Source organism: Caloenas nicobarica, chromosome 17 (genome assembly GCF_036013445.1).
Source record: "Caloenas nicobarica isolate bCalNic1 chromosome 17, bCalNic1.hap1, whole genome shotgun sequence".
In the NCBI taxonomy this organism is placed as follows: Eukaryota; Metazoa; Chordata; class Aves; order Columbiformes; family Columbidae; genus Caloenas; species Caloenas nicobarica.
In genome coordinates, this window is record NC_088261.1 from 9,365,681 (window position 1) to 9,382,272 (window position 16,592).

General features: G+C 44.6%; 1 protein-coding gene across 1 annotated transcript in view; it reads left to right on the plus strand.

Annotated features, from left to right (window-relative positions):
- The first annotated feature begins 10,852 nt into the window (after window positions 1-10,852).
- Window positions 10,853-16,592, plus strand: part of CASTOR2 (cytosolic arginine sensor for mTORC1 subunit 2) — a 117,228-nt gene continuing 111,488 nt past the window's right edge. The window contains exon 1 of the mRNA XM_065646981.1: window positions 10,853-11,272. Within this exon, the coding sequence (XP_065503053.1) occupies window positions 11,160-11,272 (113 nt within the window). The 5' untranslated portion in view covers window positions 10,853-11,159. The remainder of the gene's footprint in view (window positions 11,273-16,592) is intronic.

Consider the following 16,592-nt stretch of genomic DNA (forward strand, 5'->3'; position numbering starts at 1 on the left):
GGCATATATGAGGCCCAAGGTGTTTGGGAAGGGAGTTAATGCACTGGCTTGTGATAACATACCAATAGAATGAGATGCAAGAACTAGGAAAAGCCTTTCTCTTTTCCATCTGGGCATGACAAACAAAAACCCAAACAACCAAAACAAAAAACAAAGCAAAAACAAATCCCCAAAACTTCTTGCAGTTAGGTGTGTTTTGTTTTTTTTAAGCAATATCGTATTGCGGTCACATAATGTAAATGGAGGATTTGGCATTTTTAGACAGATTTGGGGGGCTTTTAAACATCACCAGAAAATGTTCTTCCCCTGTACAGGGAGCCCAGCTTGCACCTTGTTCCACTGATTTAGTTAAGCGGTGCTGGCAACAAGTGTGGAAGTGTTCATGCAAGGAGAGGCAGCCTCGGGCTGGAGGGTAGAGAGCGAGGCAGGATTTCTTTCATTTTAAAGCTTATGCTTGATCTTTCTAAAAGTAGTGCTATCACACAGTGTTACAAGGTTTTGTTCTTGTTTGCTTAGTTTTCTTCAGCCAAAATAATTATCAAGTCCCTAGTGTGAGTGCAATGATATCATTTCTGTTAAAGCTAGAGAGTGGGAAGAGAGTGCTGTTTCGTGAGAAGTTTAATGCTTTTGTCATTTTGTTTGTTCTCTTTTTGAAAAAGAAAACCTAAGTGCCTAAGCTTATCTTTAGAAGAGAGATACAGAGAGAGGAACCAGCCCCCTTCTCGTATGGTAGTAGCCCAGTGGGAAAGGCCAGGTTCAAACACCTCTTCTAAATCTGTCCTTCCACACTAAAGAGCTTGCCCTTCCTGCTTTGTGCTTGTATGTTTGTCTGCTCGTCTGTCTGACCCTGCAGCATATGACGGTGCCAGAACCCCAGAAGGAACTATCTGCCTGGCCAAGCCATTGCTCTATGAGCACAAGAGCCTCGTCCCAGCCAACATTTGAAGCTGACGTTTTTCCACAGAAATCTTTGGTTTCAACAAATCAGCACTTTCCAACAGAGAAGCCTTTCGCCAAAGAAATTCCCCAAATATTTAGTTGTGGTTGTGGTAGCTCCTCAGTAGGGGGAGTTCTGGTATGCTTAGTTATAGGTTCATGCCCATGAATTTGGAGAAAAACATTAAGCGCTTCCACGAGTGTGGTTGGTATATGCGGAAGGAAAAAAAAGCCTCTAGGACTTCTGTTCTTCCTTAGTTTTCATTATCTCCATCTCTTTTTCTTTTCGCATATTCCTAAGTTAAACAGATTCTGTGTAGGATTTTATTTCATTATCATTTTCCCTTGGGACAAATTATTCCAATGCAGACATCTTTGTCATTCAGCCTACTGGAGCAAAAGCAGAGAAATATTCTGGTGAATATGTTGCCTTACCTTCAACTCATCTATTTGTTCTGCAAACATTGTGGACTCATCTAATGTTATCTCTGCCTCAGAAGTTTATCCCATTTCTACCTCTGCCTAAGAAGCAGATCACAAAAGCACTGCCTGTTCACTTAAAGAGTAAGAAGAGTAGAAATGAATTTGAGTTACATGGGAAGAGAGGTAAGGAAGACCCTGGTTAATGCCAAGAACTGAGAAGGCTTTTAGTCTTCAGGTAAGAAGCAGATGAGAAAGCAGGTAACTGTCTGGAGTCTTTCTTCTTTGTGTAACTCCATTTTTTTTTTTTTTTCCTTTTCTGCTTTCTGCTAGTCATGAACAGCAATGCAAAAAAAAAAAAAAAAAACCACCAACAACTAAGAGCAATTTACTGCAGAGTTCTTTCTCTAGGTCTGCACTTGCTACCTTGTGAATATAGGTTGCTAAAAAGAAAATCGGCTGCCAGCTCAGAAAATGGCTTTCACTGTCCATCCACCTGATTGCCAGATCCTGCTCTCCCCTCTTAGCCAGAGCTGTCCTCCTGTTTGTCAGGCCTCATGTATAGTAAGAAGCATTGGTTTTGTGTGCAGTATTTATTGCATCTCCTCCCCACCCATCCCCCTCTGCACTTTTTACCCTCCCTCCTTGTTCGACATGATTACATGTTGTTTGGCCTCATTCCATTTAGGTTACTTTGCTGTATGATCCTGAATTTGTGTGTAGCATAACAGCTCCAAAGATCTCCTAGTTTGAACCAAATGATAGAGTAGGCAGAGTTCATTTAAAATAAATAACAGCATAACATGAAACACAGCCCTGAAGTAAACAAAACGGAGATTTGAAAAAGTGACTCTGGTGTAAAGAAGTCTGTTACATGCTGGCTGATACAGGCAGAAATGTGGTCTTGAAAGCAGCCAGTTTTATATGCTCTATTTAAACCTGTCAGCTCTCCAGACAAAGACGTGGGTGGTTACAGAAGGGAGAGAGAAAGAAGTTGGGGGTGGAGGGGAATATCTGTGACCATATTCTAGAACTTTGTACCCGAATTTCTCCCTTGATCCTCAAATCTGGAACATTTGTCATGTTGTTGTTGCTGCTGTTTTTCATTGGGAGTCAGTGGTAGAGGAAAGCTGTGGTTTAAGCCTAGGAGTGGAAATGTTTTATATAAAGCAAACTTTTGATGCCGTTAAATGCAGTTGACTCTGCTTCCTTCTACTTGCTCCCCTGTGTGTCTTGCTGTCCCATTTCTGTAGTCTGCTTGTTTTCAGTGTTCGTAATGTTCCATTTTAAAATACCTCAGTGGTTTTTCCCCTGCTGTCTTAAAGACTCTTTGTTCCTCAATTCAGCTTTAGTTCCTCAGGGCACTCAGATTATCACCACTAAAATTTTACTCTTAAAATAAAGGCTCAGGGTCCAAGGAGTGGTTTAGAAGAATGCGAGGTTTTGTACCTGTTAGACACTAGACAAGGTACAGCAGAAGAGGCTTTGAAAACGTCTTATTCTTACATTCTGCCATCAGCTTTTGCTACTGTCAGAAATAGGATTCAAGGCAAGATGGTCCAGTTCTGCAGCTCGTTGTGTTCATCGCTGAATTTATTTCAGCAACTATGAATCTGCAAATACGGTGTATAAACCAAGTAAAAAGTATTCCCTGGTCACTGTAGTGGAACACACAATCTGAAGACGTGAAAACACATTTCTAGCTCTCTGCGTTGATAGCTGTGATATTTCCATGATTTTTGCACTTGCAAATTGGAATCTGAAGGAATTATACATGACTCCCAAGTGTAACAGAAGAAGGCCTTGTGTAGGCAAATGTGTGTACACATCCTAATTGTGCAGCTACTTTTACATCTCTGTAGTACATAGTTCAGTTTGGTTTTGCTGTCTCTAGTATTAATCTGCATGGAGCGCAGGAGACTAGTTGTTGTGCATGCTGCTGTATCCTGTTTTCAAGGGACAGCAATGGGTTAAGAATCTTGCCTTGGCATGAGAGGCAAGAGGAGGAAAGTGTTTTCAAGTACTTGCTGGAATGTGCTTGTCTGAAATCACAAGGATTGAGATACATGAAGGAAGACCCCGTGTTGGAGACTGTGGGAATAACTGGGCTTTATCATCTAAATCACTCCAGGAAGACTTGTTTGTGTCGAAGTAATCATGTAAAAAAAAAAAGACCCTTCTGAAGAAGCCAAACAGGAGGGAATGGATGCTAACAACATGCTGGAGGAAATGGAGGCTGATAGAGACCTGACTGCTTCTCTCTTGGAGCTCCTGCAAAGAGACGTGGATGTGCTGGCTCAGACCATCCACCTCTTACAAATGACCAACAGGTCCCGCTTTGTCTCAGCAAAGCCACCTTGTCTCACTGGCTTTCCTGCCAGCTTGCCTCAGCTTCTCTTAAAGGGAGCAGGCGTTAGAGTGGATTTAAAATATTCACTGTTTCCTCCTCTTCTCCAAATCTCTGTCACAGGAGTTCCCTGTCAGTCCTGTAGCCAGACAAAAGCTTTGACTAGCACAGCAAATGTGCAGGAATTAGTCCCTTAGGGCAGGCTGCAACTTCTGAAGCCAGCTTCAACAGCAGTAAATGCATTGCCACAGCCAAAATGTCCCTAGTGAGGAAAGAGCATGGTGTTCACAGACCCACAGTCAAAAAAGCCCCAGGGCTTATCCAGAGGTTCTACTACCCAAAAGATTTCAAGGGGTCCTCAAGTGGAAATGGCAAAACTGTGTGAGCCCAACTCAGCCACACCAGTTGTCAGAGGTGTCAGCGTGCTGTGCTCTGTGCACACGAGGTTGCTCTATGAATACATGGGCAAATAAGGCCTTCTCACCATTGAGATGTGGGGTGTAATTTATGGAGAATGTGAGAGGCAACATGCAGGGAATCTTTCCATGTGGCATTTAATCCAGAGTTAAATCTTATACCTGAATCCTGTGGTCCAGCAGAGTATACAGCATTTCATCCTGTACAATCAGAACTTTCCAGTGTGTAGAGAACTGTTACGGAAAATTTTAATAGCTTACAGATTGACCTGGTCCTTAGGAGGCCCCAGATTGCTGTGGAGTCCTACCTACTCTGCTATGTGATGAGAAGAGATGTGTTATGTTCTTCAGTTGGGGGTGTAACAAAGGACATTCAACGAGGTACTGATCTCTGCTTTCTCGTGAAATCTTGTCGCCGCCAGCTGGTGCCTTCTTGCAGAAAATTCGCTGTCCGCTGCTTCCTGCACTGTCAGGAACCAGCCTCTTTTATCACACCAGCTTTCCATAGAGCAGTAACAGCATTTGCTTGATTCAGTGCAAAAAGGTGAGGTTAAGGGGGAGTCGTAGATAAATTTCACACGAGTTTCTAATCCTTAATTTGCGGATCATTAACTTTACACTGTAACCCTTGGGAGACAAGGTCACCTGCTTCATGGGCTGGGAAGGTGCTTTTGCAAATAAGGGTGTTTGTTCAACATTGCTGATCCCTGCTGATCCATTATAAAAGCCACATTAGTTATTGTATCCACACGTTATGTACAGTCATGTGATGCTTGAAGCCTGAAATACATTTAGCAAGGCAGAAGAGATAAGGCAGGCTACAATCTGGCTTTCTTCCCTTAGGTTTGCAGAATGTGTTTGCAGATGTGTTGATCTTTAGGAGGCTGATGGGGTGGGGGGTATTTTCCTCAATTGCCTATTTCAGTATCAGAAGTACATGAGAAGATGCGGTCATCTTTAACACCTCCTAGTAGCTGTGAAGATGTTGTTCCCACATCCTGAGCTATACTGTCTCATTTTCGCATCGACAATGATTTTCAGCCTTTGAAGTGGACATGACTTACCTGGCTTTGCAAAGAGCTAATGGGTTGAACTGGGTCTGTTTCAATAATACTTACTGTAGCAAACTGCTTTAAGTACCTCACCTGATCAGTAAGCCAGTGTGATCTGCATTTGGCTAGGAAACTTTCAGCTTCTATCTCATGTGATGTTTTGATTCAGCAATACATGTACCACTTTTCCTCTTTTTGTTGAAATCATTTTACCTTCCAGACTTTGAGTGTTTCCAGTAAAGCCATAGTTGAGACTTATGCATCTTGGTGTTACTGAGAACAAGAGACTCATATGAGTGGCTGTAGCCATTGAATCTCCTAGGATGTGGACAAGCTTTGCTAGCCACTAGCTAAGAGAATGAGGAATTGGAACAAAATACCAAGACCAAATATTTGTGCTTGGCTCCTCACAGGCCCAACTTGAGCAAATTTTGCGTGCTTTAGTTGCGACAGTACTCACCTGCCACTTTGAGGTGAACTGAGTTTTGGTAATTTCCTTGCAGTGGGTTGCTGCTGCAGTTGCTATGCCCAACTGTGCATGATAGGTGTGTGCAATTCCATCTTTTCTGTCCAGAAGCAATGTAATATTGCTTACAAACTGCCAAAGCTTCCTTTCCCCAGCCCGGAAGTCCCATCATTTTCTGTTCTTCCAGGACAGTCGCTGTTAGGTGCCACCAAAGCATTGAACGTAGGTGGAGGAACGAAGATGTGAGGTTTTCTTCTTCCTGACCAAGGTATACAGTTGTACAATGAGGAACTGATGCAACAGCAGAGTCTGATCTGCACCTCGGCTACCCTGGGAGCATGAAGTGTCTGACCTGCTCAGCCCACTTTGTACTTCAACAGTAAATTAAAGGTCTTCATTAGCTTATTTGATAGTTAAATAAAATGCTGTGAAACACCGGCACATTAACTGCAATCAAGTTTTGAAAGGTCTCTGGTTGCTAGAAGGAAATTAGCCTGATAAATTGTTCTTTTCAATTAAACAAATGGGTGATTTTTCACAAGCAGACCCAGAAGCTATCATTTGGGAAGCTTCCCCGCCCTGCTTTTAAAAAACATTTTACATATGATTATTCTTAAAGAACTGTTGTTTGGTTTGGGTTTTTTAGAGGAGACCATTTGTCACTGAAGTGTAAGATAGCAGCTTGTCAACCATTCTGTCTGCCTCAACCTCGGAGAGGTCGCATGATCAACCAGTGGCCTATGAATTGTACTTCCAAAATGATGATAACCAATGGTGTGACCTTGGTTCATTGCCTGCCTTTCTGTGCCTTTGTTTACCTGTTTGTCTAAAGAAGCATTACCCTCCCTGGGTCAAAAAGGCCTGTTTAACTTAAGCAAGGAGTTCTAGGATAATTATAGTTACTTAGTAACTTTCATCTTGGAGTAAACTTGTTAAGGCTGTTAAGAAATGTGGTGGCTTCCCTTTTGGTCAAAACCACCAAGTGACCTGAAGATACCTCCAGCCCTCAAAGCTTTAAACACAGTCTGCATTCCAAAAGTACCCTCTGAGTTTAGAAACCAGAACAGATTGCTGTGTCTTTTATGTACAGGATCTGAAAGGGACCCCAGAAATGCACGCTGACCCTGGTTTCACACCAGAGTTATCAACATAATAAGAACTTCATATCCCGTCTCTACTGCAGAAAAGCAAATGCTGGTATAAACTACTGCAACACTGGATTCTTCTTGCCTTGGGCATATTTATCCAGGGTATTGCCATTACATCATTCCCATTAGGTCTTATATTATCTGCTATTTTAGATCTTAGAAGCTGTTACAAGCCCTCGTCAGAGGTCAAGATGCTGTTGAACTTCAGATGTTTCTGAAGGAAGAATGTAATTCTGCCAAGAGCCAAGCAATGTTAGATTTGCAGCAATGTCATACAAATCACAAATTTACTCTAAATTATGTATTTTTAAATAAGGTTTTATTGCCAAAAAAATTAGATACTGCATGTTAGAATCCATCTGTGAAAGGCTACCATAGCATTATCTTTAAGAACTAAATAGGGTAATTTGGGGCTTTTTTTATGGTATCAGAAGAGACCACAAATGATTTGAGAACTTCCTTCCACCATCTAAATAAAATAATACTGAAATATCCTGCTGGAGTAACTGCATAAAACATGATGACTCACGTGATTAGAAATTCTCCTTTATTTTTCCGTCTGTGTACGGTGTTGATCTTCATGAACTATTCATCACAGTGTGTAATTACATTCCTTTCACCTAAACTGTTTCAGCATTTTTAAAAACTTTGATTTCCTGAAACTCTGTTGTTGAGTGTTTCAGTTTGGTTTGGAAGCAATCTGCGTGCAGATACCTGGGTGTTGGACTGCAGCGTGCTGTATGAGGAATTTCGCAATCAGACAAAATTCAAAATTCAGACTCCCGAGAGCTGGAGTCTCTCACGGGACTGTTGGTGACCTGTGCCTGGCTGTACCTTGGTTGCTGCTGAAACAAATGGTCAAGGCAAAAATACAGACTATCTTCTTAAACTCCTGTTTTTCACAAAACACTGTGTTCCTTCTGAGGACATCACATCCAGACAGTGCCCCAGGGCAGAGAGGAGATGGCGCTTGCCTTGCCCGCCACTAAGAAGGTTCTTCTGATCGTGAGCAGAAGCTGAGATATATGAAAACTGACCATCAGTCAAAATACAGTCTGCATTCTTCTACTGGGAAACCCCACCACCTCAAGGCTTCAAACCCCAAGTTTTGCTCAGTGTTATGGGTGGTGTCTGACCTAGAGCACTTAGAAATTTCGTCTATTTATGGTGGTTCACAAGTGCTCTGCTCTCCATCCAGGCAGGACGTGACTCATGGTGCCTGGTCCTCATACAGAGATTTGTTCTGCTACTATCTCATCTTCCTGTTTTCTTGTCCCTTCTCCCCGTTTCTTTGTTCTGTCTGCCCAGCATGTGCTGTGGTAACTGACACTGGAAGCTGTGTGGGCAGGGAACGAGTTTTGGTTTTAATAAAAAAGTGTGGTTACTTCATCTTGCACAACAGGTCCCTGCTCTGTGGCTGGGCCAAGCGAGTCCTTTCGAGCTGCAAAAAACCCTAAAAACTTGGAATTGCAGTAATCAAAAGATATTATAGTATGTTATATATAATAACAACACATTCTAGGCTGCTGCCTGCATGGAATCTCCCAGGTATACCTGGCAACAGGGGAGAGATGTGAATACTAATGACAGCTGGAGGAGGGGCCTTTAATAGTATTTTGGCTAATTGCCAGGTTGCCTGCTCTTGAAAAAATTTGCTGTGCTGAGCTAGGCATATTTTTCAAGTGTAGAAAATTAGGCTGGGTGTTGGTAGGGCTTTATATTTTTCAAATGCTTCCTACAGTCAACTATGTGAAGGTTCACGTAGCCATGAGGTCTGTGTTTCTAGCTCAAAGAGGCCTTCAGGCCGTCTTTGAAAGGTTTGGGAAACCATAGCAGCTGAACAGACCTAGGAAAGAAATTGCAATGTTGGAGAGTACCAGATGTAAACTTACAAAATGAAGAAGTATTCTTGTGTTTTGTGGGTTTGGGGGGATTTTTTTGTGCTTGTTTGCTTGATTCTTCTTTTTTTAGTAAATCCAGATGACTAACTCAGGGCCTCTTTTCTCCTTCCCTGCAGGCAGAACAAAGTCTCTGATGATTTGCTTGCTTCAAAAGGTCCCCACTGGTTTTACCTTTGGGTCTGTTGTACCATATCTCATTGTTTTGTGTAAGCATTTTCTCTGGTAATTAGGCTGGTAATAGCATAATCCCTGGTGGCTTTCCTGGAGTGTCTGGCCTCTCTGGCTTGAGAAAGCTTTGCTTGGGGGCAGCATATTTTTCCTGTAAGTGGGAAGGGGAAGAGTTGACGTTGTGAATGTTGTCCTGATTATGATGGAAAAATGTTTGAAAGAGCAAAGTTTTGCAGAGTTTTCTAGACGTGATCCAAGCTACGTTTGTCTGATTTCCTTTGGAAGCTCACGGCAACCTTGACGATGTGTGTTTTGTCCCTGGCTGCTTCCTTCTGGCCTCCGTGGTCTGCATTGTCCCAGAGGAACACGGATATCTCTGTGATTTGTAGATGCAGGTGCAGGCACTTTTTGTAGCTGGGCACAGATACTTTCAGAGCTTTGAAGACTAAGACCTTGAACTGGCAGTGGAAGCAGATTAAAAACTCTCTCCAGCTTCCTAAAATGCAACGCCTACAGTCATCTGAATGTCTCTGTGAGGCAATGAAGGAAAACAACTCCTTCGTTTTTAAAGGCTTTAAAAAAAAATGAAGTAGACATTTGACATATTATCTTTGTCTTTCTTCTGGATGATTTTGACTAACTATTGATACAGGTGCCTCTGATTTGAAGTTTTTCTTGTTGGGATATGGCCTTCTGGAAGTATGGCCACAGACAGAGAAGGAACAGACTTGTTCAGGGGAGAAATGCAGCCATGCAGTGGGAACTAACGGAATCGAAAGGGGTTGGAAATCCTAGTTTCAGAAGCTTGTCTTCAGAGCTGGATTCAAGGGATTTCTGCCACAAGAACATAGGCCCTAAACCCTTAATTTACAACTGCAGAAGCTTTTCCTTCTGTATAGAGAAGAGGAATGGTTTGGAGTGGGGCTTGGCCAACTGAGCCTTGATCTTATGCCCTTGGACACATCCTGTGCCTCAGTTTCCCCACGTGTAGAACAGAAGAGTTGCTGTTGATGGTCTTTATAAAGCCTATTGGAGATCTACTATTGAATAGTGCCGTAGTGATCTAGGTGGTATTATTATTGTTGTTGTGTTCGTGGCAGAATTGGTGTGATCTGAAGTCAGAGGGAGCCTTGCGGAGAAGTTCTGTTTTAGGAACAGCCCAAGCATGAATTGAATTCCTGTTTTAGTCTGCGTGGTGTCAGTGGGGCTCTGTGCAGACAAGCCGATGCTCACACACACCGTGACTGGGGTCAGTGTCTCGGTGGCAGAGCTGCCCCCACGCTGAGGTGCTGGTTTGAAGGCCCATCCATTCCAGCCTCCCTTCAACCTCCTTATCGAGGAGTGGGGTGAGGACTGGGATGAACAGGCCTTTCACCCTTGCAACACCACCAGCTGTCACACACACAAGGCTGCTTTTATGATCCTAACAACTGCGATTTTACCTCTGTGATGCTTGCATGCAAGTTGGGGTTTTTTTCGCTTTATTTTTGCTTTACAGGGAAACAGATGAGGACTCCCCGTCCACCACATTGAAGAATAGACACGGTAAGATTTGAGTATTTCCCTGTTGCTAGTGAGGACTTTTGAAGTTCTTCTTTCTGCTGGCTTTTGGGTTGTGATTTCCCAGATGCTCTATGTGCCTCCCCCTGCCCGAGTCGAACAATAGGTGCCATGAAAATAAAACAAAAAGCCTGCTCCCTTACAAATATTTGTAAATAAATTTTATTGTTTCTAAGTGGCTGCTCAAAGTCGCCCCCGAAGGCAGAGGCGGGGCGGGGGGGGCAGCCCGGGTCCCCCCTCCCCGGGGCCGGGTAGACGGGCCCGCCCGGACCCCCCTTGACCCCCCGTCCCAGGGCCGGGTAGACGGGCCCGCCCGGGTCCCCCCCTCCCCGGGCCTGGGTAGACGGGCCCGCCCCGTCCCGTCCGGCGGCGGCGCGGACTCCAAGGCCCGGCATGCGGCGGGGCGTTGCGCAGGCGCGCTGGGCCGGGCTTGAGTGGCAAGTTGTTTGTTCCAGCGAGCACCAGCTGCTCGGCACTCCGGGCTCCGCTGCCTCCCTCCCTGCCCGGCTCCGCTCCGCGCCCCGCCGGCCTCCCCAACTTTTGCACCCTCTGCTCCGTCATCTTACCCCCCCCCGCCCGCCTCTCCCCGCCCGCGGAGCCGGGAAGGGGGAGAAGGAGCCAGGGGAGAAAAAAAAAAAATAAAAAAAACAAGGCACCGACAATAACAGCCCCCCTCCCCCTCCCCATTCAAAAACACAAAATAAACCCCAGGGATAGATGAACTACAAATGAGAAAGAGGAAAAGATGGAACTGCACATCCTAGAGCACAGGCTCAGAGTGGCCAGCATAGCCAAGGAGAGCATCCAGTTGTTTACCTATGGATTAATCAAACTTGCTTTCCTGTCCTCCAAGACGAGGTAGGTGCTGGGGATGGGGCAGAGCGGGGGCTGGGGGCGCTCTCCTTGCGAGGGGACGGGGTGTTGGGGGGCACCTCCCTTGCGAGGGGGCAGGGTGTTGGGGAGGCACCCCCTTTGCAAGGAGAGAGGGTGTGGGGGGCATCCCCCTTGCGAGGGGGCAGGGTGTGGGGGGCACCCCCTTTGCGAGGAGAGCGGGTGTTGGGGGGCACCTCCCTTGCGAGGGGGCAGTGTTCGGGGTGTATCCTCCTTGCTCCAAGGGGGCTGGGGGTGCACCCTCCTTCTGCAGAGGGGCAGGGTGCTGGAGTGGGGGGCACCCTCTTGCCCTGTGAAGGGGCTGGGGTGGGGGGTACCTTCCTCGCAAGTGGGTAGGGTAGTCCCCTTCTCTCAAGGGGGTGGGTTGATGGGGTGGGAGGCGCCCTCCTTTTTGAAAAAAGCAGGGTCCTGGGCTGGAGGACATCCCTCCTTGCAAGGGGGCAGAGTCCTGGGGTGGGGGGCACCCTCCTTGCAAAGGGGTAGGGTTACCCCTCTTCCTACAAAGGGGCAGGGTGCTGGAGTGGGGGGACACCCTCCTTGCAAAGGGGCAGGGAGCTGTGTGGGTGAGGGCACGCTCCCTGCACGAAGTCAGGGTGCTGGGGTCAAGGGGTACACCCTCCTCGCCAGAGGGCAGGGTTTGTGGGGGGGACGAGGGAGGGACACCTGGGTCTTCTTTACACCCCCCCGCCCCCATCACCAGCCTGGGAGATGGTGCTGGGGGTCAGCGCTGGAGTTTCGGGTCCCCTCGGAGCGTTCCGGGGCCGCCCCGGCGGGGCTCCCGCTGCCCTGCCCGGAGCTGCGCGCTGCCCCGGCCGGGCAATGGAACAGGTGGGGCCGGGGGGGCCCGGCCGGGGCCGGCGGGCGCGGGGCGACCGCCGGACAACAAAGGCAACAACAGCGGCGAGAGGAGGAGTGTTGGCTGGTGGTGGTGTGTTTTTTTTTTTTTTTTTCCTTTCGCTATTTTTTTTTTCCTGGTTGTTGTTCCTTCCAGCACTTACTGAAAGAGCGAATCGTCCACACGTGTGTTGTGCTTTTTCAATGCTGCCAAATTGGAGGAGGATGAGGGGCAATGCATGCCTTGCACTCGGTTCTCTTTAAAAATTGTGGTATTGAGTAAAACGGATTGTGAGAGCTTTCAGGGAAAAGAAGAAAAAACGTAGTGGAAGGCACTGTGAGATTTGATTTTTTTTTTTTTTTTTTTTTTTTTTACAGGGAGGAAAAAAATACTCTGGCCAGTTTATTGAATGTATATAAGCTGCCTAGGCCTTTCACAGCAAAACAACTTGAAGTGCAATTGCATGTTCTTGTGTCTTCACTTAGCTTGTTGACTTTGTTGCTCTATTCAGAAAGAGGAATGGGAATGTAAATAACACAACTCAAACTCTTCTTGTTTTTCCAGCCTCATAATTAAGTATTTCAGTTTTCTCCCCAGATTCACCTCAGATAGCAGTCTTATATGAAGGTGGGAAATTTTCTTTGGCTATAGGAAAAGAATAAATAGATAATAAATTTGCTCTTTATTTCTTAAATTGTTTTATTCCAAGCTGTAATTCAATCCTCTCTCTGTGATAATGCTTATGGATGAATGGACGTGTTTGTGGTGTAATTTGATTACGGTCCCTTATCTTACAGTTAAACTTTGTGCATTGAAATTTCACTCTGATTTGGGCTCATCCCATTTGGCTCACCACTAACGTTGTTTGCTGTGTAAAGTGTATCAGCATGTTGTTTACTGCTGTCCCTGAATACTCAGCAAGGCATTAAAAGCTCTTCAGTCTTAAATTTCTATTTTTAATGTGTTGTTTCATTATAATTGAAAGTGGTTGCTGATATTTTGGAGAGGTTGTTGCTCTCCTTCCCATGCTTAAAATGTCACTGTTAACGTCAACAGTGAAATCTTTAAATCTGTCACTCCTGATGCATAGACTGGGTTTTGGTAGGTTGTTTTTTTTTTTTTTTTTTTTTTTTAAGTTCAGGGATGGTCCTGTTGTCTTTTTGTTTCACACTGTGTTTCACATCTTCAGCGCTGGAGAGCTGTGAAAGGGTTAGGACAGTAAGAAAAGCCCTTTGGGGTGCGATACCTTGTCCTGCGTTTGGGTGCAGCACCTGCCAGTTCGGTATTGTGGTGTCCACCCCTTTCAATGCATAGCGGGTATCGGCAATTCCCCCCAGCTTTCATGGAATCTCAGTGGTCAGGAACGAAAACTGTTTGTGGAAAGGTTTATTGGCACGGGAAACTTCTGTTTATTTCCCTTTTGTTTGTTTTGTTGGTTTTGCAGACAGTAGACATGCAGGGGGGAGAAGGGGAAGCTTGTTTGTGTCATCCTTAAGACAGCTGACAGTACAGAAACATCGCTGTGTGCTTTTTACATGTCCTGCGGCAAACAAGGTTCCTGACCCCTGAACCTTCTGCTCTGGTGAACACCATGTGTATGAGGAAGGTGAGGATCTCTGGGAGATGTAACTCCATAAATTGATGATCCCACTGCTGCTTTTTACTCCTCCTTTAAAAAACTAATGTGCCCAGAGACAACAGCTTTTTATATGGGTGCCAGACAAATCTCCCCTCCCAGCCACCCCATCTGGAAAGGACCGCTTGAGGGGTAGAAGGGGAAGGTGGCCCACATCCCTGCTCATCTTTTCTGATGAGATAACAAAGATGCCAGTTACTTGTATCACCTCCATTTTTTTCCTGGCGAGACCTTAAACAGAGTTTTTACCTGTGCTGCGAGGCTGCCAGTAAGAAATAATGATTTGTGGGACAGATGTGATCCAGAGAGGTGGCAATGACATCATCAGTGTCCTTATGTTAGTCATGCAAGAAACTCCACAATTTTTACGTAGGCTCTTCTGAGAAGTGATCTGGAGGGAGTATCGGAGGCTGTTTCATGTTCTCATATACCAGGAGAAAGGGCTGGAGCAATTTTTTAAAAAATCTTGTACGTTTTTATTAATCCTCTTGGGAAGGAAAAGTAACAAATCTCCCTCTTTTTATTTGGCCTTTTGCCACCTTTAGTCTGCCCTTGTTCATGACATGAGTCTTTTAATTTAGCTTCTGTTACAATAGCAGTATTTTTTTGAACAAAGACCAGCAATTTTGGAACTATTCCTATGGCCAGAAGCAAGAAAGCAGTTAACGAGGTGAAGAGGTGAGACCAGTAGTGAATAAAACGGTGGGCTGAACTGAGCTGAAAGAAAAACACTATTAATCATAACTTTAAGTTAGGCATGAGGTATTTTATGCAAAGTTGCATTAAGAAAAGTAGTCCAGAAATAAATAATAGCGAAGCCCCTAAGCAGTTACACTGAGTGATGAGCTTTTGATGCTTTGCTTCTCTAAGTGCAGACCTATTGATTTCAGCTGAGCTCTGCTAGGCAGGATCAGGTCCGTATAATTTTTGGTTGCGTGCTGAAGATTTGCATATCTAATCTTTTTGTTATTGCTGTCATCATCATCCTGGTGTTTTAATGTTGTGTCTGTGTTTGGCCTGAGAGTTCCTTGGTTCCAAGGATCTTCATCTATTCAGAAGGCGCGCTGTGTATGGAAATATAACAGCTGTGCCTGGTTTTAATGTTGCATCCTTTTTCTTTTGTATGTGCCTCTGTAAATGTTTGTTCTCTGGGGCAGAGAATGGTGCTTGTTGGTAACCTCCCCCCTTCAGTTCCCCGTGTGCTGCAAAAAGAACAGTTTCCCTCCCACCAGAATTGTCTCCTTTCCGCTTCCTTGGTCAGAATTAAACCATATCATGCTTTTGGGTGATGTGCCACAAGTAACCTGCTTGAGGACTTGATAGATATACTAATGGGCTGCTACACTCCTCTCTTGATGATTTTTTTTTTTTTTTTCCTCCTAATTGCAAAATATTTTTGACTGTATCTCCTTTTACTGCATACGAATTAAATCTGAATGGCAGGGGAGGAAGGATGTCTTGGATAATGCTTGTGCTGAGCCACCAGTGCATGCAAGAGGGAGAAGGAAGGTGAGCCTGACCTTGTCTTTTGAGTGTATATAAAAATATATGGAGAGTTTAAGTCTTGGAGGATAAAGTGGGGTCAGGGTTCTTCCAAGCACCATATTTGTGTAATGTAATTAGCCTGATTTCTGGGTAATGCTTTGGTAGGCTCTTGAACATCTGGAGTCAATGAATTAACAAGTAGCCTTTCCTCTCTGTTCTGGTACTTAATATAAAGATTTAGTGGTAAACAGTGAAATACAGTTGAGGGAGAAATGTATTATTTAAATTCTAATGATAGTAAGTTATACCCAAGATGAAGGTGAGAGGTTAGTTTGTTCACAGGGCTGGATGGTTAAAATTACTGTAGGTCATTTGTCTAGTATCACAAATCTTAAAATCTCTGAGAGTTTTCTGGTACTATGTAATTTGAGATGGTCATTGTTTCAGCGTCCTGAAGAGAAGGAACAAGCTTTGTATGTGTAAAGGATGACACCTTGGCCACGGAAGGATTTAAGGCAGCCATTTCAAAAGCATCTGTCGGTCTGGTTTCTGTTCCAAGATGCTTAGGTTTTCTTCTAGAGGTGCAGTTTGTGGATGCTGGAGACTCGAAGCAGAATTACAGGCACCGTGCAGGCTCCCAGGTGTGGCACTAAATACAGAAAGCTGCCCATGTGAGGGAGATAGTTCAGAGATGCCGGATGGGGTGGAAGAGCTGGGCTGGGCTCTGCCCCGTGTCCCAGGCTCTTTGTCCCGCTGCCTCTACCACGGGCTGCCCAGAGGTGGGAGATATTCTTAGAGTGGAGAGGTGCTGGAAAATATTCGTTCTAATAAAAATGTAGCAAGAAGTAAACAATGATAAACCGTACAAAATAAACTGGATTTTCTTCAGTCTTTGAGCGAATAATGAAATTAGGTTTGTTATCTTTGCTAAGTTTATGATGGTATTTTTGGTAATCTATCCCTTTTGCTTAGTAATAATTGACACCTTTGCTTACGAACAGTGTGTTGTTGCTATTAATACAAGTGTTTCTCATTCCCCGATCACTTGTTTACTGTCTAGGTGTCCTGAAATAGGAGATACTGTAATAAAAGGTCTATTTTGGATTTCAGAACATAATAGGACAAACAAGTGCTTAAAATGTGTCTATGCATCACTTGAGGACATCCAAGAGATCAGTATTCTGCGTCCTTTGGTATGAACTCAGACAAACAAATGTCGTTTATGCCCTTTTATGAAATACAGATTGGTCTGTAACATTGAGTGATTATCTGGCAAAGGGAAGTTACTCCTGTTGCTGAAACCTTTTTTATTTTTTTTCTTTTCTTTTTTT